Source organism: Perissodus microlepis, chromosome 1 (assembly GCF_051167445.1).
Source record: "Perissodus microlepis isolate ML-2025 ecotype Zambia chromosome 1, ASM5116744v1, whole genome shotgun sequence".
NCBI lineage: Eukaryota > Metazoa > Chordata > Actinopteri > Cichliformes > Cichlidae > Perissodus > Perissodus microlepis.
Genome location: NC_140461.1, coordinates 4,542,669 through 4,565,681, shown reverse-complemented (window position 1 = coordinate 4,565,681; position 23,013 = coordinate 4,542,669). Strand labels below are relative to the sequence as shown.

The following is a 23,013-nucleotide window of genomic DNA, read 5'->3' as shown; positions in this document are numbered from 1 at the left end:
AACAATTTAGAGTGAAGGATATTGATTAGTTTCTACTTTTTTTTAATAGCTGCACATGACAGCACTGTTATAATGCATACTTAATGCTGCAATATTCACGTCATAAACAATTGTGAGTGTTTGCACAAAAACATCTACACGTGCTCTGTGCATGTACAGTGATATTGATGTAACGCTTGAAAAATTTGACATTACTACATCAGTGGAAGAGCTCTTTGCGCAAGACTCACTAACCATCCTATTCGAAAATGAGCTTAACCCTAGTGCTCCCCGTCGGGGCAGCTCCGGACCCCGGGGGTCCCAGAGTACCCCTTGGTAGCATTTCACAGGCCGCGCATCAGGGTTGGCTTGTCATTTCAATTTTTCTCCTAGTTTCAGGCAGGCTCTATCATGTTCGTCCATGGGAGGCCGCTGTTAAGGTATTTGTCACACAGATATAATATAAGCTCAGCATTTAGCTTATATTATCATTTAGCGGGTCTTAACCATAGGGTGCTTAGTTTATGTAAAAATGTAGTTTGCTGTTGTTTTGGTTTAAATTGTTTTATGTGTGTATTGTATGAGTGTACACTTGTATATAGTTAAACATTTATGCTGTTTGGGCTCTCTAATGTAGAGGCCTGGGCATTCCTCGCTACACTGTACAGCATACACTACATTGTTAAGTTTGTGTTTAGGAGTTTTGTCTTTTGGACAAAGTGAGAAGGGGAAGTGAGAAGGGGGACTCAAGTGCAGACATGGAAGGAGACGGACCTGAGTTTAAACAAAAGGAGCGCCGTTTATTATGGCTGATTAAACATGAAATACAAAAAAAGGCAAAGTGAGGGAAAAGCTAAACTGAAACCTAGACTGAGAAAACTCTATTAAAAAAGTGACATGAACAGAATCATGAAATCTTTAACCTGACGTCACATGGGAGGAAGGAAAACAGACAACATGACAAAGACTGAATTAAAAAACAGACTAAATACACACAGGAGGTGATCAGAGGAGGTGGAAATACACATATGGGGAAGCAGCTGACTGGAATGAACATAATAACACCACAGGACAAAAGTAAAAATAAGCATATACATTGAACATGGAAACACAAGACTGTCAAAATGAAAAAGCAAACATGGAGAGACGTAGACATGATAACACAGGCTTGACGATATGAAACACGCAGACAAGAAATACATGACAGACTAACAAAGAAGACCTAGGTGAAACATAACCTAGACTAAAACTCAAGGCAAACTAATAATAACCCTAGATCTCAAAATATAACAAAAGAAATTAAAAACATAACCTGAAAATGCTGGGTCACAGACCCAGCCACTGACAATAAAACAAGATTTTGGCATTAGATTGCTTTAACTCTAAATTTTATTAGTTGATGAAAGTAAAAATCTGTCAGGCCATATTGCATTACATTAGGATTGTATTCTACAAATTAATAAATATCAGTTGATTCTTAAGGAGTCAAGTTGGAACTGTTTTCAGATCTGATTGGTTTAACGTGCATTGATATCTACAGTTTTAGTCATAAACTCGGTAAACCATAATTGTTTTCCTGTCAAGGGCTAAACAAGCATGCAGTAACATGATTATGCTTTTAATACTGGCACTCAAGGTATGCAAGAATATATGTTCAGATACAAATTTGCTGTTTAATATACATTAAAATAATAAGAAATTATAACTGAGATAAATATAAAACATTCTATAAATGCATGTATGTAAATGACTGACTTTAGGCAGAAAACTGTGCTCAAATATGGAAAAGGGAAAAGGGAAACCATCCTCTAAGTTGCTTTTACGAGAGATTAATTCCTTACCACAAATGTTTTACTCCATGTATTTCATCAATAAAACTTCAAACATAACATTAATGTTCACACTTGCTCAGCTGCCTTTTCTGCTGTGCTGTTCTATAAATAAACATCATGATTTAAAGAAGAAATAATCATGTTGTCACTGTATCACAATATGAATTATACCAACACACACAGATTCTTATGGGGGTGTTGCTACTAGCTGTTAGTGCTGCGTGTTTCACTGCTCATCTTAGTAGCCGAGGTTTTAGCCTTTCTCAGTGACATCACAAACCAAAGGAAGATGAAGAAACCTGCATTCACAAAGGAGAGAGAGAGAGAGAGAGAGAGAGAGATGTGCAGGTTTAGATGGGAAAAGGATGAGTTCATGAAATTGGCTCTAATAATGCATCTGTGTTAAATCTCTGTCAAGTCACTGTGTATCCATATCCAACACAAAATCTTACCTATCTTTTAGTCAACATAAACAGATTTTTAACAAAAATCTTAAATAGTTCATTGGTCCTCATTAGGCAGAAGAGAGAGTTCATGTCTCCCCTATAATGGAAAGTAACGTCACATTTACAGTCTATTATTACACGGCAGATGTTTAATAATAATGTGGATTTTATTGATTCCCATGGGGAAAGCACTCTCTCCATTTGACCCATAACTTGCCCAGAGGTATGGGTTAAATGCATACCTCTGGGCAAGCATACCTCAGTGGATTCGAACCCCCGCCCTTCCGATCATGGGGCGGCCACGCTACCTACTGAGCTATGTGTGCCCTAAACTTAATGAGTCTTATACTATTACTTCCCCTTAAATGGTATCTATAAGGAAAATGCATTTGTGTATTAAGCAGCAGAGTTGAGTATGTGTGTCCACCCATAAAAAAACTTGTCAATACCAACAAAGTGGGCGTCCAAAGAAGACGACACCACAAAAAGACTGTGTCCTCATTCTGTCAGCACTTGGGAACTGCAGGCAGACTTTCAAGTCAAAGTTTGCAGGACAATATGGCTGACAACTCTGTCCTCAGACAATCCTGAATAGGCTGCAAACCGCCTATCCCAGACTCACAGGGCTTAACATGACTGAACTTCACAGTCCGGCCTGTTTAAGCTGGTGTCAGCAACATCTGCACTAGAACCCGAACATGTAGAGGAATGTTATGTTCAGCAATGTGTCCTGAATCTGCCTAAGGCATGGAGTGAAAGTGTGGAGCAAACACAGAGAATGATGTGCTGATTGCTGCACCATGGGTGACAGTGTTTGGTGGAATCAGTGTGATGCTGTGAGGCAGCAGCTCCCTTACTAGAAAAGCAAGCCTTGTCATCAGTTTCATCTGTGTCAAGGAACAGAGATATTGAGATGAGATTCTGCAACCAGTGGCAGTCCCATATCTTCACAGTCTGGGCCAGAACTCTATCCTCCAAGATAGCAACATGCACTTCCACAAAGCGAGATTTAGCACATATGACTGAGAACCCTGTTTGTTGAATTAATGAACTGTGAAAATGGCAATATGTCTAGTTTCTAGAAACTTTAATCACAGTTTTTCTATGGGCGCAATCCACATTGTCAACTCTGCCGCTATGATTGTGTGTGTGGGACCAGGAAGCCGAGTTGCAGTCTTACACGCCTCTCTGCAGCTTCTCTCCTCCTGCTACCCCCCCAAAAAACCATCTCCATAGAGACTGTGTCAGCTTCCAAAAAGACAAAAAACAAACCAGCAACAAACAACTTAAACATAAACAATCAAAAAGAAAGAACAATACAGTATCCACATCTGAACCAAAGAGTAAAACAGTGAAATGTGGATTATTAAATATTAGGTCTCTCTCCTCCAAGTCTCTGTTAGTACATGACTTAATAATTGATCAACAAATTGATTTACTCTGCCTTACAGAAACCTGGTTGCAGCAGGATGATTATGTTAGTTTAAATGAATCAACACCCCCGAGTCATTCTAACTACCAGAAACCTCGAAGCACAGGCCGAGGGGGCGGTGTGGCAGCAATTTTTCACACCAGCCTATTAATTAATGAAAGACCAAGACAGACTTTTAATTCATTTGAAAGCCTGATGCTTAACATTGTCCACCCCAGCTGTGAAACTCAGAAACCAGTCTTACTTGTTATCATCTATCGTCCACCTGGGCCTTACACAGAGTTTCTGTCTGATTTCTCAGACTTTATATCTAATTTAGTTCTGAGCTCAAATAAAATAATTATTGTGGGTGATTTTAACATCCATGTAGATGCTAAAAATGACAGCCTCAACATGGCATTTAGTCTGTTATTAGACTCAATTGGCTTCTCTCAAAATGTAAAAGAACCCACCCACCACTTTAATCACACTCTAGATCTTGTTTTAACATATGGCATAGAAACTGAACATTTAACAGTGTTTCCTGAAAACCCTCTCCTGTCTGATCATTTCCTGATAACATTTACATTTACAATAATTGATTACACAGCGGTGGAGAGTAGATTTTATCAAAGTAGATGTCTTTCTGAAAGCGCTGTAACTAAGTTTAAGAATATAATCCACCCACTGTTATCATCTTCAATGCCCTGTACCAACACAGAGCAGAGCAGCTATCTGAACGCTACCCCAACAGAGGTTGATTATCTTGTTAATAATTTCACCTCCTCACTACGTACGACTCTGGATACTGTAGCTCCAGTGAAAACTAAGGTCTCTAATCAGAAGTACCTGACTCCGTGGTATAATTCTCAAACACGTACCCTAAAGCAGATGACTCGTAATCTGGAGAGGAAATGGCGTGTCACAAATTTAGAGGATCATCATTTAGCCTGGAGAAATAGTTTGCTGCTTTATAAGAAAGCCCTCCGCAAAGCCAGAACATCTTACTATTCATCACTGATTGAAGAAAATAAGAACAACCCCAGGTTTCTCTTCAGCACTGTAGCCAGGCTGACAAAGAGTCAGAGCTCTGTTGAGCCAACCATCCCTTTAACGTTAACTAGTAATGACTTCATGAACTTCTTCACAAATAAAATTTTTATCATTAGAGAAAAAATTACCAGTAATCATCCCACAGATGTAATATTATCTACAGCTACTCTTAGTACCATTGATGTTAAGTTAGACTCTTTTTCTCCAATTGATCTTTCTGAGTTAACTTCAATAATTACTTCCTCCAAACCATCAACGTGTCTTTTAGACCCCATTCCTACAAAACTGCTCAAAGAAGTCTTGCCATTGATTAATTCTTCGATCTTAAATATGATCAACCTATCTCTAATGGTCGGCTATGTACCACAGGCCTTCAAGCTGGCTGTGGTTAAACCTTTACTCAAAAAGCCATCTCTAGACCCAGCAGTCTTAGCTAATTATAGGCCAATCTCCAACCTTCCTTTCATATCAAAAATCCTTGAAAGAGTAGTTGTCAAACAGCTAACAGATCATCTGCAGAGGAATGGTTTATTTGAAGAGTTTCAGTCAGGTTTCAGAGCTCATCACAGCACAGAAACAGCTTTAGTGAAGGTTACAAATGATCTTCTTATGGCCTCTGACAGTGGACTCATCTCTGTGCTTGTCCTGCTAGACCTCAGTGCAGCGTTCGATACTGTCGACCATAATATCCTATTAGAGCGATTAGAACATGCTGTAGGTATTACAGGTACTGCGCTGCAGTGGTTTGTATCATATCTATCTAATAGACTCCAATTTGTGCATGTAAATGGAGAGTCCTCTTCACACACTGAGGTTAATTATGGAGTTCCACAGGGTTCAGTGCTAGGACCAATTCTGTTTACATTATACATGCTTCCCTTAGGCAGCATCATTAGAAGACATAGCATACATTTTCACTGCTATGCAGATGACACCCAGCTCTATCTGTCCATGAAGCCAGATAACACACACCAATTAGTTAAACTGCAGGAATGTCTTAAAGACATAAAGACCTGGATGGCCGCTAACTTTCTGCTTCTTAATTCAGATAAAACTGAGGTTATTGTACTCGGCCCTGAAAATCTTAGAAATATGGTATCTAACCAGATTCATACTCTGGATGGCATTACCTTGGCCTCCAGTAACGCTGTGAGGAACCTTGGAGTCATTTTTGACCAGGACATGTCCTTCAACGCACATATTAAACAAATATGTAAGACTGCTTTCTTCCATTTGCGCAACATCTCTAAAATTAGAAATATCCTGTCTCAGAGTGACGCTGAAAAACTAGTTCATGCATTTATTACTTCCAGGCTGGACTACTGTAATTCATTATTATCAGGATGTCCAAAAAACTCACTGAAAAGCCTTCAGCTAATCCAAAATGCTGCAGCAAGAGTACTGACAGGGACTAGAAGGAGAGAGCATATTTCTCCTGTTTTGGCTTCCCTTCATTGGCTTCCTGTTAAATCCAGAATTGAATTCAAAATCCTGCTCCTCACATACAAGGTCTTAAATAATCAGGCCCCATCTTATCTTAATGACCTTGTAGTACCATATCACCCTATTAGAGCACTTCGCTCTCGCTCTGCAGGCTTACTTGTTGTTCCTAGAGTATTTAAAAGTAGAATGGGAGGCAGAGCCTTCAGTTTTCAGGCCCCTCTTCTGTGGAACCAGCTTCCAGTTTGGATTCGGGAGACAGAAACTATCTCTACTTTTAAGATTAGGCTTAAAACTTTCCTTTTTGCTAAAGCATATAGTTAGGGCTGGACCAGGTGACCCTGAATCCTCCCTTAGTTATGCTGCAATAGGTGTAGGCTGCCGGGGGATTCCCAAGATGCATTGAGTTTTTCCTTTCCAGTCACCTTTCTCACTCACTATGTATTAATAGACCTCTCTGCATTGAATCATATCTGTTATTAACCTCTGTCTCTCTTCCGCAGCATGTCTTTTATCCTGTCTTCCTTCTCTCACCCCAACCGGTCGCAGCAGATGGCCGCCCCTCCCTGAGCCTGGTTCTGCCGGAGGTTTCTTCCTGTTAAAAGGGAGTTTTTCCTTCCCACTGTCGCCAAAGTGCTTGCTCATAGGGGGTCATATGATTGTTGGGTTTTTCTCTGTATCTATGAAGCGCCTTGAGGCGACTTTTGTTGTGATTTGGCGCTATATAAATAAAATTGAATTGAATTGAATTGAATTGTGTGTGTTTACAGACCTTGCAGTGAGTTCAAGATGCAGAAGAGGTAGAGGGCAGGAGTGGTCAGGAGGCCAAATGAGAAAAAGACCAGGCCCCAGGTAATGCCGAGCAGAGTCATGACTCCAGCCAGGGAGCAAATGTCTTTCTTTGCTTTCTCAAGGTTATTCTGCCCAAACTGATTTGCCAAATATAAAATGACATACCAGGTTACACACAATCTTAAGTTTGAGACCTTGAATTGTCATAAAAAAAATACTTCATTGCTGGTTTTGGGTTTCCAATGGATACACTGATGGATTACTACTTAAATATTTATTTTAAGACTACAGAATTACCTCTCTGGTGTGGTGGAGAATCAAAACACGTCTGATTGTCACCCCAAACATGATTACATTAAAGAGGAACACCAAGCTGAACAGTACCACTGTAGTCCATATTTTCACGTAGTAATCGGTTATATAGCATCTATTAAAAAAAAGCAGATCATGTTTTAACCTCACAAACTGAAAAATCAACAATGTGCTCTGTAAAAGACACATTAATGCAGATCTATGTAGTAAAAGCATCCCCAGGGCTACAAAGGAAATAATGTTTCAATTTTAGCAAGTTAGATGCTTGGTGAAATGAAGCTTTCTGATTCTCCCTTAAAAAAATAAACATGCATGTATACAAAAACCCATGTGTAAAACAATTAATAAGTAAATGTAAACTACTATTCCTGAATTTACATGCTAGCAAATCTTACATTGTAGAGTTAGATGTTTCCCGAGCAACCTGACCATAAAACTTTCTGTCTATGATCACCACCACTGACACAATCACTGCAGGGACGCCTGGAGCCAAAAAAAATAAATTATTCACCATACCATTTCCAGATTGATAATGACAGGTTCCTGATTAAATTATTCCACTCACCCCATCCCACCACGCTGAGTTTGAGCAGGTATTTCTTGACATAGATGTTGAAGACTTTGACCAGGAGAAGATATAAGTGGAAACCTTCCAAGGCCATCCAGCTGAAAGTGGCCAGCAGGGAATAATGAAGTAAAAGAGCCATGTATAAGCAAAGTCCAGAGGAAGACCCTTCTGCCACTGCCTGACTGGGCAGGAAGTGCAGGTTGAGGAGCATCAGGGCAATTACAAGGTTGATGTGGACCTTCATAGAGACATCTTCTCTGAGTTTTCTGTCACACAGAGAATTGATCTGTGATAAGTAACATATTGTATCACAACTGGAGAAATAGTAGGCCGTAAAAAGAGAAGAAAGAAAAGATGAAGTGATAAGTACAGAATAAAGAGAGCATTTGCTGTAAGAGATGATTCAGAAAAAGAGGACAGGAACTGAGGCAAATGAGATTACAGGAGGTACTAAAAACGAGTGGAAGAACTGATGAAGATGGGAAGAATATGAAAAATGAATTTATTACCTGTTTGTAATAAAGAGCAAAATGGCTATGACCGAAGCAAAAAGGGAAATACTACAGCCAATCACAGTAATGTGTGTTAAAATCTCTTGGTCTTTCTTTGTGATGGAAGGATCAGGTATCTGTGGAGAAAACACGTGATTATATCATCTTTCACTATTTGTATTACAATTAGTCACATTCCAGAAGCAAATACTTTCTTACTTATTATTATTTTTACACTGTAACTTTAACTTTAACCCATTAAGTTAATAAGTATGCTTGTCATTCCTAATGGTACAAGTCCCTTGAAGAAAATGGGGGCAGGGCTAAAAAGAAAGTTAAAAGAACAGCTGAATATATCTGAAAAATAAAATAAAGCATTAAATAAATATGCTACATACAATCATAACAAGCATAACATAACAACAGAGGCAAACGGAGGCAAACGATAGGTAAGCAAGCACGAGCAACACACACAAACAGTTAACATGAAAAGCAATACAACATAGCAGCAATACAGGAAAGGCATGCAATAACAGACAGCACTGCACACTTTCTGTGTGTGTGATTACAATGCAAACACTTTCTCTGTGTGAGTGTGGACAGTTTTGGCTGCAGTGTTTTCAAGTGCGGTCAGAGGAATAAAGGTGCAATGATGGGCTATGCCGCAAGCCAGACTGTGCCCTTAGCAGTTGGCTTGCATGTAACATTCCCATGCTCTGACCAGGGCAGGATAGTAATTTGAATGAAAACAAGTTGAGCAGAGCAGGTGAAGGTAGAACACATTCTGTACAAGAAATCATTTCAGTTTGGTGTCATCTAGTGGCACCATCAAGAATGAAACCAAACTGAAAAGAAGAAAAAGAAGGAAATGCACAACTAACGTATCTACATTTATAACAAATCATATTTGTTACTATATTTGCATGCATAATTTTTACATTCAATGAATGTGTAGGTTATATAAACTGCACATTTATTACATACACGTGCAGTAACATGGCAAAAATGTTTCTTTTCTTTGCATGCAGAGAGCAAACTACATTGTTTACTTTCACACACCGGATAAAGAGATTTGCTAACATATAAAAGATGCTTCTGGCTTTTTCTTTCATTAGTTGTACTAATACAATGAGCGCACAGTTACCCATGTTTTAGTCACTTTAATTTATAAATTTATATCACATGCGAACTTCCTGAATTGTTGTGTGTGTGTGTGTGTGTGTGTGTGTGTGTGTGTGTGTGCGTGCGCGCACGTGTGTGTGTGTGCGGGTGTTTGTATGTGTGTGTAGCTGTGCAAGTTTATGGGTTTATTAAGAGTTCTTCACCATTTCTGATAAAGGAAACTGAGGAAACCGAAGATCTAAAGAAGAAATCTAAAACACTTATCTTTCTGAGAAGCTGTGCGTCTTTCAGTCACCACTATGACTAAATTTTGCTGGTTTTTTTTAAGCTTGCTGTCTTTTGCCCCACACCACTTGACAAGCCTGTTTGAAGGTTTGAGGTAAAATTAAGGTAGATTGATTAATGGTCTGGCATGTCCTTGTGAAGCTAGCCAAACAAACATGTCTATATGTTAATGTGCCCCTCCCAAGCATGCTGTGCCAGAAATAGATGGGGAAAACCAATTGATGGAGAATGGCTTCTTCTTTTTTTTTAACAGACTTATATGAGAACCACTCATCTGATGAACATCAAATCACTAACACATTAACTCGAGACCCAAGAAATTCAGCTGCAAAGTTTGAAGCAGTTCAGATAAATGTTTGTTGACATAGGTGAGAAGAGATGGACAGACAGAAGGACAAGAGGTAGGTGTATCAAATTCTTTACAAGATGTTGTATTTATACTTTGTTTTGCAGTTCACTGAATCCCTCTTTATATAATGAATGAGTCCAATCTTACTATGAGGATACCAAAGTATGTGAGGTGGTTACAGGAACAGGTGATGTTAGTCTGACCACGTGTCCAGTGTGTGAGGCAGCCATCCTCACTAAAATCTGGTAAACAAAACAAACAGATCCATTATGCAAAAGATCACATTTCTGAACATCAACTCAGTGTCGGGGCCCTGAGTGAAAACACAAACCCCAATGAGTCCAACTTATGAAAGAAATAGGTGTCTTTCTGCTCAAAAAAAGATTAAAGGAACACTTTAAAAACACATCAGATTTTGAGGGGGAAAAGAATCACGCTGGTTATCTATAATGATATCAACTGGGTAATGTGTTAAGAATGAACAGATCCCACATTTTTTGATAGAAAGGGAATATAAACCTACAGTGGGTTGAATTCCTTTGCAGCAATTCAAAATGGTACTCAGTAGTTCGCAGTGTTGGGCAAGTTACTTTGAAAAAGTAATTAATTATAGTTACTAGTTACTTCTCCAAAAAAGTAACTGAGTTAGTAAATGTTAGTTAACATTTTTAACTACTCAAACTACTTTTGATTTTCCCTCCACATTTCACCTTTAAAAACTATTTACTTTGCCTTGTTTGGTATCATCCTTTTAAGCACAACCTTACGTGTCTGAATTTACAGTTATGTTTTCATTTCGACACACTGTATTAACACAATTGATCTAAAATCAGACAAAAAACGTAAAATCAGAGTAGAAAAAGTAATATTTTAACAACCACAAACATGTTTAATGAATCATATTTCAGAACTTTAAATGCAAATATAAATGATCAATTTTAAAATCCTATTCACAAGTTTTGCATCAATTTACCTTTTACCTTGATTTTTTTAAATAACCATTTCAAACGTTCTGCATTCAATAAGATGCCACACAAATTATTTGTTCCACTCCAAAAAAATAATTTCTGTCCACTATAAAGGAGAACATCACAGCCTGATACCTGCAGGCCTGACAGCAGCAGGTGTATCACTCCTTTTTCTACCTGGAGACAGCAGTCGCCTCATTGTTCTGACACACAACACAAAACTACCCACAACACTACACACTAACTACACAAGACAACATATTAACTACACACTCCAAAGACGCTAAACGTCACAAATCTCTCACATCTCAAAACTCTCTCTCTCTCTTTTTCTGCTGTCTTTCTCTCTCTCGCCGTCACTCCTAAAACGTATCCTGTTTTTTTTTTTTGGGAGGGGGGGGTTGCTCATAAGCAGAGAGTGCTCGCTGCGCTGTCCTTAGACAGTAAACGTGACGAAACTATTGAGGAAAAACGCAGCGTATATATTGTTTATCATGACTCTGGTTTTACGTGGCCTATCAACGCAATTTATAAACTGGTATAAATCACCTTGTTGCTTTGTCTTTAAGTGGTCATGTGATTGGCTTACCACGACTACTTTATTCTTCCTCAGTCAAACAGCAGCACTCATGCGATTGTTTTGCCCCCTTAGCTCCAGGTGTTGTGCTAGACAGTGATCGTGATCACCGTCCGCGGGAGCGCGCGCAGCTGCTTAAAGCTGTAGCGTCCAGATTACATACGTAGTCAGCTACTTCCATGCAACTGATACAAGATGCGGTAAGCTGAACACAGCTTCAACCGTCTGTTTGTTGAAAAATAGTAACGGACCGCATTTTCTTGTTAGTAACTGTAACAGCATTGTAACAATAGGAATAGTAATTAGTTTGATTACTCGTTACTGAAAAAAGTAACGCCATTAATAACGCCGTTACTTGTAACGCCGTTATTCCCATCACTGGTAGTTCATATGTCCCCCACATGCTTGTGTGCTTGCCTGACAAAGCTGGGGCATGCTCCTAATGAGACTGTGGATGGTGTCCCTGGCGATCTCCTCCTAGATTTGGACAAAGGCATCAATGAGCCTACTTGAGGATGTCGGGTCTGCTGGAGGTTGTTTTGTAGGCCTCTAGCTGTGCTCTTCCTGTTCTTCCTTACACAAAGGGCATTGGTGGTACTTATGGGTTAAGGACCTTTAACAGTCTTCTCCAGCTCTCTTAAAGTAACCTCCTGCCTCCTAGAATCTCTTCTATGCTCTTGCGAAGTGTGATGGGAGACATAGCAGATTTTCTGGCAATGACATGTCTTGATGTGCCATCTTGGAGGAGTTTGACTGCCTCTGCAACCTTTGTAGGGTTCATGTATGTCCTCATGTTAACAGTAATGACAATGATCCCAGTCAAATGCAAAACTAGTGAAAAAACAGAATAGATGAAGATGGAAAAATATCGTTGTCCACCAACTGTAAAACCATTCTTTTTTGGGGGTTTGTCTCATTATTATCCATCTAGTACACCTGGTATTAATTTTATTAACGCCAAAGTATCTACCCCCTCTGCTACTTAGCTGACCACACCAATAGCCCATAGGTTTAACTGACTTGATGCTGTACTCTGATTAAAACGTGTCCCTTTACTTATTTTTTGAGCAGTGTACATTACTGTTCATGACAGATGTGATGTTTGTTACTTACTGCATGTTGAATAATTAAAGAAATGACACGAGGGTTTTTGAGTTTCCTATGACACAAAAATATTTCATGTTTGTACAAAATGTACAGCATATTATATGTATCAATTAATTATGCAATAAAGTAACAAGAGGTAGAAATGAAATAAATGATCAAAAAAGGATAGTTACCTTGATATCCATGGTAAACTCCATCGTGATGTTGATACGCTCCTGCAGTCCTGATATCTTCTTGTCCTGCACACTCAGACCAACCAGTCTTTGATCATATACTTCATGCGGGCTTCCAAAAACGCTCTACAATAAAATGCAAATTTGTCAGCTGGTTTAACAATTTTGCAAAGACCGTTTTAATATTAGTTTCGGGGGAAAAAAACACACTACTCAATGATCTAGATGCACTGTTTGATATTCAAGTAATTTACATTTAGTTAAAAATGTGATTATTCTTTCCTTGTGTACCCAGCTTCCTTCAAAAATATGTGTACTAATTTACATTTTATTTATCAATAAAATGTCAACACACAATAAATACAGAGGCTAACAAAGGAATACATAACAGAAGGGAGACACAGTTAAACCTAATCTGACAAACAAGATGGGGAGGAAGCAAAACAGAATACTCTAACCCGGGACACAGGACTGTCAAAGTAAACCAGGAAATACACAAAAATAGAGACAAGGATGACTAGACACACACAAGGGAAACAAAGGAGGCACAATAACAAAACCTAAAGACTAGAAATCACCAAAAACACTAAAGAATTACTAAATTAGCTAGAAATACATATTTCCTAACAAGTGGTAAAAATAAGAAAAAAATATAACCTGAAATCCAAATGTTATTTCATTAGACTAAAACAAGCAAAACCCACGAGCTCCGTGAGCGGTAGTTTAAATTTAATGTGTAAATACAAAATTGGCAAAAATCCTATTGTTCTATAGCTCACCAAATCCTTTTCCTACATATTGTTATATAAGAAAATGTAGTTTATGACCTCGTTCATTTTAGGCCATTTAAACATGCAGAACACAATCTTGTTATTCGGTCCAGCACCCAGTTCTCTTGGCAGCTGGACAAGGACTTTACTGTTGAGAAGAGGCACATCTGGTGTTACCTGTATCAGCATCAACATGCCAAGAACAGAAAACAACTGCATGTAAATAGCAGTAACATAATGCTACTCTTGCTACTGACATTGTAAATAAAATACATTGACGTCATGGTGTTGCTGTTTGGAAAGTGAACTGAATTTAAAAGTTCACTTTCCCAACTTTTTCACAAAAAGTATAATAAAATGTAAAATATAATATTTTATAAGAAATATAATAATTATAATATAAAAATATAATGTTGATAACTATCCAGACCTTAATCTGCACATAAACGAATGCCCACAGACTTCAGTGAAATAAACAATGTGTAAAGAAAAGTGGGCTGAATTTTTCTTCACTTCCTTGCACACAGATTTGAGCTGACAAATAGAAATGGAGTAAAACACTCAAGGAAATGCCAAGACGTTGTCATAAATTTAATAAAAGCTTTCCTAGTTTGACATTTATTTCCATTATTTCCTTTTTTACAAAGAGTTAATTACCTGTTCGAGGTAATTAAGTTCCCCATAATTACCTTGAACAGAACATTAGACTTATTACAATGTATCAGCCCTTAAAAAAGCAGGTCCTAACCAATATCTGACCCAACCTCAAAATTGGATCCAAATATCAGCTCAGTAGTTGGTAGGTATTTCTGGCTACACTTTGACTCTGACTACAAACCATTGTTCAATAGGATCGTGTGATGTTCTTTTTTTTTTTTTTACCTGTGTGTCATCAGCATACATTTTAAGGCCTCCAAAGGTATCATTGGGTTTGTGCAGAAGCGCCACAAAAGTTTTGACACACACTTGCATGCTCACATTCACCTCTGTTCTCTCTAGAACACTTTCTAGAGTCCTAATGGCTCTTGGGGAGGAGGATAGGAAAATATTAACAATATTAATGATTTACATCCTTTAATCAATGTAATTTTTTTTCAAAATAATTAATAAACACAAAAAACCACACAAATTTGAAATCTTGTTTTAAATACTGAAAATTTTGTGTAATAATTAAAATGTTTACGTCATAGCGTCAGTGAGGTTTCCAGTTCTCAAAACCTTGTCTGTGTAATTCATACAACACTCTGTATGATTACGACCTGTAGAGAAAATGTAAGAACACACATTTTACCCTTGTACAATTAAACCACCCACATGTCCCCAGAATGTATGAAAGTTTAATCTTAAAACATTATACAATTTCATATTTCGTTATGAAGACATTTATAGGGGAATGGAGATGTGAGAAGCAGAGTTGAAGGGTTCATTTTTAAATGCAATATCACCATGCAAGAAAAATGGCTGTTCAAAACAAGTTATAGTATAGAAAACATGAATTCCAGAAAAGTAGGGATGTTCGTTAAATTTTGACAAAGATGAGAACCAAAAGACTTTCAAATCACACAAGCTAATATTTTATTTACAACAAAACATAAATAATAAATGTCTGAACTGAGAAATTTTACATTTCAAACTTGATGCTTGATACAGGTCACAAACAATGGCTGAAATAGCAAGAAAGATCAAAACGTTTCAGCTGGGAGAACATCTAGCAAGTAACACGATAAGCTATAAAAGGGATGTCTTACAGAGCCAGAGTCTCTCAGAAGAAAAGATGGGCAGAGGCTCTTCAATCTGTGAAAGAGTACCTTAAAAGATTGTGGAATACTTCAAATGTTCCTCAACATCATCATCTGCAATGCATGACATCATCAAAAGATTCAGAGAAACTGGAGATGCGTCTGTAACCATTTACACTGAGGGTGCTACAGTCTCTGTGCATAAAGGACAAGGCTGAAAATTTTTATTAAATGCCCGTGGTCTTCGGGCCCTCAGACAACACTGCATCATTCATCGGCATGATTGTGTCACTGACATTACTAAGGGGCCCAGGAAACCACTGTCGATGAGCACAATCTGATATGATATCTGCAGATACTAACTAAAGCTCTGCCATGCAAAAAGGAAGCCATGTTTGAACATGATCGAGAGGCGGTGTCATATCTGTGAAATGTACTGTTTCAAAATGGAAACGTTTTCTATGGCCAGACGAGTCCAGATTTGACATCCTAGTTGGTAATCACAGACGTCTCATCCTCCAGGCTAAAGAGTGGGAGACATTCCAGCGTGTTATCAGCTTTCAATTCAAAAGTCAGCATCTTTGATGATATGTGTTGGAATAAATGCATTCAGTATGGGCAACTTGCGTGTTTTGGAAGAAACATTGAATGTTGAAAGGTTTTGGACCCCCTCCTATTCGGGTTAGCATTGGAGCCACTTGTTGGGTGGCGGGAGTGGAGGGCATCACCAGTGACACTGGAACTGTCATCTGCAATATGTTCTTTTTTCTGTATATAAACAAAATCCTCATAAAAAAATTTATAAAATAAAATACATAAAGGTTTTAGAGCAACACATGATCCCTTCCAGAGTACATCTGTTTCAGGGAAGGCCTTTTGTATTTCAGCAGGAAATTGCAAAACCACATACTGCCACTATCACAACAGTATTGCTTCATCAGAGAAGAGTCTGGGTGCTGAATTGCTATGCTTGCTTTCCAAATCTTTCACCTATAGAGAACATTTGGTGCATCATTAAAACTACATCAAACAAATTCCCACACCAAAACCCGAGAAACTCAAAACCTTGATGCCCAGACGTCTTCAAAATGTTTTGAAAAGAAGAGCAGATGCTACACTGTGGTAAACATGTCCTGTAGCAAGCATCACATTTAAAATGAGCTAATTTTGTGCTTAAAATTGAAAAATGTCTAATTTTAAACATCTATTGTGTTATTTCTGTTCTGTTCTGAATAAAATATTGGCTCATGTGATTTGAAAGTGTTTTAGTTTATTTATTAAACTAAAACACTTAAAGAAATTTAAACTTAAAGAAATTTAAAGAACATTTAAATGAGGATTGAATGCTTTCTTCTAAAGTGTAGTAAAGTGATTTAAAGGGACATAACATTTTATGTCTGACATTTTAGGGCTGTGGTAGAATAGAAGAGGAGGAGTAGGAGTAGGAGAGAAATAAACACATGTAGCTAAAAGACTGACAGAAAACAAGCCGAGTTTATATAAACTCATAAAAGGAAAAAGGAAAAAGTAAATAACTCACACCCCTTGTTTCTTGGGTTAGAATCGAAATTGTCTGCTGTCCCCAGATTTAAATAATTATTTTATTACAGCAGTTAACAACTTACCTATGTTAGATGTTATATTGCATTTAGTCTCACAGGAACCCTGTCCTGACACCCAATTCTCATAAAGCATTTCATAAGACACAAAAGACATCAGCCACCAGAATATCCAGCTCTTCTTCCTGTGAAGAGACTCACATTTAGAATGAAAAAAAAAATCTATGCTTTTCCATCAAATGTTGTCAAAGTTCCTTTCAGATTAAAATTAGTTGATTCATTTAGATTAGAATTATTTTACAAAGCTATTCAAGCATTATGTTATTTGTCTTTTTTTATTTTGTTGCCATTATGCTGAAGGTAGACAGAAAATCATTCCCACCGCATTTAAGGTTTCTAATTGATTAAAAACGGTAATTTGATTGTACAGTACGGGGAGTGAAAAACTGTTATGTTTTACTGTCTCACAGAATGTATGATTGGATAAAGGGATTTAAGTTGGTACTGAGCCATATAACCATATAACTGAGCCACAAGAGGAGGTCTCGGTGGATGGAGGGGTCATCAAACCATTGGAAACTGCCCTCGCTCCTGTTTCAAACTGAAAGTCAATGTTCCTTTGATGTATGGCCATCCCATACCCTTAACTACATGTTTATTCTTAATTCTTTATTGTTTTCATTCTTAAATATTAGTAATACTTTTGCATTTCCACTAAAAGTAGGTGTAATAATTCAAGGAATGTTCCCACATCTTATATTCAAAAGACAGGGGCAAACCACCTATTACTGTTCAGAATGGAATGCAGCATGAGTAATGAATGCAGTGGTAATGTAACAGACCAGAACTTATTACATGTTATCAGTATCAACACTGTTTATAACCATTCAGCAAACTGATTGTAAATGAGTAACAGGTTCAGATGTTCAAATTTGTCTAACTGGACACATGTGAGGTGGTATTGGTTCCATGTCATAGCATCTTACATTGTACTGTAGCACACTAAATGATTTAATGTTATACTGTTAAACAATTTGAAATTCAAATACTACAAAGATATTTAAAGCTAAATTATCATTGTGGTCTATTTGACAAAGTAAGACCTTTAGTCAATGTAGAGATATTGAGACAGCCACCAAAGCTCTCACACCATCACCCTGAAGACTCATCAGTCAAAGTGCTACTCCACAAGATGTTTTCTACATAAAGATGTCCAGTTTTAGAGACTGCACCAACTTATTAAAAAAAAACCCCACAGATTAAGAAATAAACCTAATACAACTTCTTCTCCTCCTACTTCTACTATTAGTAATACTATCAATAATCCTAATAAATACATTGAAATAAAATGTATATTTTTTTTAATCCTTGTTATTAGCATCAACACAAAAAGTGTAATGTACCTTAAAGTGAACCAAAACGTAGCTTACCTTTGCATGTTGCTGTGGAAATCAGTTCACCAGGACAGAGAACACAGCAGAAGTGACAGCAGGGGGAAAAAGAGCTGAATATGAAGAGGTGTAAAGGAAGTTGATGAAACAAATGTAAATGACATTCTAAGTAAGAAAGAGGAAGTATCAACTTGCTAGAAAGCTAAAAATACACGTCTTCCCTTCCTTGTCACTACTGAGCATGCAGCAAATACAGGATGACGTTATTAAAAATATTATACTGAACACTGTTCACATTTTCAGCACTAAAACACATTCTTTTCAAGCCTACTTCTTCCCTTAAAGCAGGTCAAATTGAACAGAAAGTACCATGAAGTACCATGAAATTGTGACAAATACCTTATTTGTGTATAAAATTGGTAATAAAACTGATCCAAATTCTGATTTCAAAAAGAGATTAAGCTGAACAATTTATGTATATTGGAATTTTCCTCCCGTTGTTATAAGAATGAAATTCGAAGTTAAAGTCTGTGAGAAACTAGCTGTATCTAATCTCTTCATGTTAAAGTTATGCATTTTGAATAAAAACCTTGATTTGCATTGCAAAGCATGAACAACAAAGTCATAGTGATGAAACCTGACATTGTCATTACCCTAAATTAAAGCTTCGTGCTAAAGGCTAGTGGACACATCTGAAATGTGTCTACTCTGCATGCCTTTAATGACTGTGTGTTTGTGTCATTTCATCTATTTAGAGTAAAAATAGGATGACTAGGGACAAGGAAAAAGAAATGGTTTCCTGGTAATTTCATTGAAATATTTTGCATTTAAGACTCATTAAAAGCAGATGCAGTAACAAGCTGGTCACAGTTAGGTGACCTTTTCCTATTTAATAATATGTTCCATCAAAAAAGGTTGTGCAGGCCCAAAGTGGGTCGGTCCAGATGAACTCTGAAGCTGTGTGGGCCGCACAAACCCAGACTTATCCCACATGTATCTCAAGTGGATGTGCCCACACAGTAACAGTAAAGCTGTAAGGAGCAGACATAGCAAAACTAAATGAGTTTGAATAACTTGGTCAATCATCCAAAGCAACAAACAACACACAAAAAAATTGAAGAGGAGTGCGAAGGCAGGCTGAAGTGGGTGGAGAGTGTCACAGGTGATTTGTGAAATAAGGACAGCAGCAAGAGTGAAAAGGGTGAAAGGGAAGGCTACAAGATGGTCGTGAGACCTGCTGTGATGTATGGTTTGGATGCAGCAGCTCTGAAAAAAAGACAGTAGCCAGAAGTAGACAGGGAGATTTTTTTGGGAGTGACCAGGGTGGACTGACTTCACCATGAGTATAACAAAGAAGTAGATCAGAGGGACAACTCAGGTTAACCAGTTTGGAGACAAAGTTAGAAAGGCAAGGTTGAGATGGTTTTGACATGTGCAGAGGAGAGGTAGTGGATATATTGGAAAAAAGAGGCTGAATATGAAGCTGCCAGGTAAGAGGAAAAGAGGAAGACCACAGACAAGATTCATGGATGCAGTGAACGAGGACATGTAGCGGGTTGTTGTGATGTTAGGGATAGGGTGGCTCTCCACCCTATATTGAGATATTGAAGTGAGACAAGGACAAAAAACATGTCAGAAGCACATAGTTGTGTGTAAGCTAGGTGCTGGTGCTTCGTGTTTCATTGCTTGTCTTAGTAACTGCGGTTTTAGCCTTTTTCAGTGACATCATAAACCACAGGAAGATGAAGAAACCTGCATGGCACAAGAAAGAGCGAGAGAAACAACTGTTTAGACTGTATACAGGAGATGCAATGAGTACGCACATTTGAAAATGAAAGTAGTAATTCATCCGTGTGTCAGAATCTGCAGGATGTGCAGATTGTAGGTTGTGACGGACCAAAATACAAGCATGTGGAGACAGAGTGCGTTAAACCTAAAGTGAGTCAATTTTTGAGTGAGTACAAAAGGAAAGTGAAGTCTAAAAATCTAGAATTTAAAAACACAGACTAGCTAAAGCATGAAGCTGAAGAGAGATGCAAGACTAGGGAGGAGCAAACAAAAAAAAACACTGAGAAGGGAGGAACAGAAGCATCTACTTTGACGAGGGAAGAAGAATCAAGACAACAAACAAGGAACACAAACTCTAAAATAACACAGAAAGTGAGATAACTAACTAGAGAAAACAAAGACATATGAATGAACTAAATACAAGATGCCTGAAATAGAAGGAAGGGTACACAGTGGGGAACATTTGACATACTCCATGGTGCCATGTCAAACTAATTTGAACCGGTCTAACCGGTTAATAATAAATTGTGAAAACTTATCATTTGAGCATATTTGTTTTCTCTCTCATAAAAAACTCAAGCACCATGTATAATAGAAAGTTCTTTCCCTTAAACAGAAATGCATTGGAAACAATATTATCCCCCTCCTAAGTTCGAGGCTGATCAGAAGGGCCAGCCCTGTTCTAGGATGCCCTCTGGACCCAGTGGAGGTGGTGAGTGACAGGAGATGTCATCCCTGATGGACAACATCTCCCACCCCATGAAGGAGACTCTGACAGCACTGAGCAGCTCCTTCAGTGGCTGCGGCACCCACGGTGTGGGACGGAGAGATTTCACAGGTCTTTCCTCCCCACTGCTGTCAGACCCCACAACAAAGACTCCAACTGATCAAACACACACATCCACACATGTGCAATAACACTAAGTGCAATACTCGTTTTCTGACAAAGTTATATTTTTACTCAGTTGTATACAGCATTTGTATTCTGTTTTTATCCTATTGTATATTTTATTAGGGCCCGAGCACTGACAGTGCGAAGGCCCTATTGTATCTGCTCTGTTTATTATTATTATTATTATTATTATTAGGGCCCGAGCACTGAGAGTGCGAAGGCCCTATTGTATCTGCTCCGTTTCTTATTATTATTATTATTCAGGCAAAAGAAGGGCCTTTTTGAAGGCCTAAACATGCTCAAAAACTCATGAAATTTTGCACACATGCCAGGTCTGGTGAAAAATTTTGTATTTTAATGGTTTTACATATGAGCACTGGGAAATGGCTCTAGAGCGCCACCTATGCCTTGTTAAATGCAGCCCTACGACCACATCGTTTGAGCTACATGTATGAAATTTTGCACACATGTGTATCATGCCAAGACGAACAAAAAAGTCAGTGGGCCCATTGACGCAAACCCAACAGGAAGTCCGCCATTTGGACGTGAAGGTGACATTTTGGCTCTAATTTTGCCATTTCCATGCCTCGAACTTTTTCGAACTCCTCCTTGGGATTTGATCATACAAGCTTCATCTTTGGTCAGTGTCAACTACACACCTGGGCCATGTTAAATTGCGGAGCTTTTGAGTTTTCACAATACCGTGAGGCCGTGGCGCCACGGCGAATTTCGATGACTCGCCATGAAAATCTTATTGCCTCTCATTCTGTCATACATTGTCTGACCTGGACCAAAGAGCACACATATGATAAGGCTCCACCCCTGAACATATTTCACCTGCCATATTTGACATCAGGGACAGCGCCACCTAGTGGGAACAGGAAATGTCATGTTTTACACTTTGGGGTACAGTATTGTGATGGGTGACATCTGCAGCCTCAAATTTCTCCAGGAAAGCCTTAAGGAGTTGGTCTTGGGTTACAGTGAAAACTGTGACTTTTCGCAAAAGGGTGTGACCCCAGCAGCATGGCGAACTTTGATGTCTCGCCATGAAGAAACAAATTAGTATAACTCCATGAAATCCAGTCTGATTAGTACCAGACTTTACAGGCGTGATGTCAGACCCACCCTGAACAGATTGATGTGCCCATTGTCAGTAATATGCAGAGCGCCACCTAGTGGCAACAGGAAATGTCATGTCTTACATTTTGTTGTACTGATTTACACAGGTTCATCGTGGCCACCTCAAAAGCGGTGAATATCACCATCAGTGCCTCATGATGCTTCAGTGCGAAAATTGTGACTTTAAACTGAACGGCGCACCCTGGTGGCAGCGCAGTTCACCATGAAAGATGAAGTGGCTTTTGAGGGGCTTGGAAAGTTTATATAGGCTTTAAATTTGGCCCACACCTCCAATGTGATGAACGCTTTGTTGTTATGTAACCATTTTCCTTGAATAGCGCAAAATGGCTCCACAGCGCCCCCTACAAAATTTCAAAACCACAGCCCCTGCTCTGTGTTTTATCTATGAGTCTGAAACCTGGTAAGCTTATAGGAGATATCAAGATGTACAAAAAAGTCTCTTGGAGCAATATCCCAAATCCAACAGGAAGTCAGCCATTTTAAAATTAATGTGTAATTTTGGCGACATTTTCCCCTCTTTTCAGGCACCGTACTTTGACGAACTCCTCCAAGGGATTTCATCAGATTGATGCGATCTCCTGTATGTGGCATCTAAAGACCTTTGTGATGTTAAATTGCGAAGCTTTTTACGTTCAGGGAAACGGCGTGGTCATGGCGGCACGTGGAGTTTCAATCACTCGCCAAAAAGCAGTAATCTGCTGTCACTCAAAAACACAATGTTCAATCTCTCACAAAGGTTGCAGGCGTGATGAGACTCAAGCTCGGAAATGTTTGTTATGCCATTTGTCAGTAATGGTTAGAGCGCCACCTAGTGGGAGGACTATAA

At 38.4% G+C, this 23,013-nt stretch overlaps 1 protein-coding gene across 1 annotated transcript; it reads right to left on the bottom strand.

The window, feature by feature from the left end:
* Positions 1-754: 754 nt before the first annotated feature.
* LOC146393177 (adhesion G-protein coupled receptor G1-like) lies at positions 755-18,458 on the bottom strand. Its single transcript, XM_084927402.1, has 14 exons — positions 18,404-18,458; positions 17,040-17,158; positions 14,859-14,934; positions 14,558-14,699; positions 13,733-13,852; positions 12,906-13,031; positions 12,739-12,784; positions 10,228-10,322; positions 8,343-8,461; positions 7,831-8,099; positions 7,661-7,748; positions 7,251-7,380; positions 6,934-7,090; positions 755-2,110 (listed from the first exon to the last, which is right to left on the bottom strand). Exons 1-14 carry the CDS (start codon positions 18,409-18,411, stop codon positions 2,016-2,018), a joined length of 1,590 nt encoding a protein of 529 aa, XP_084783528.1. The 5' UTR covers positions 18,412-18,458; the 3' UTR covers positions 755-2,015.
* Positions 18,459-23,013: the final 4,555 nt, after the last annotated feature.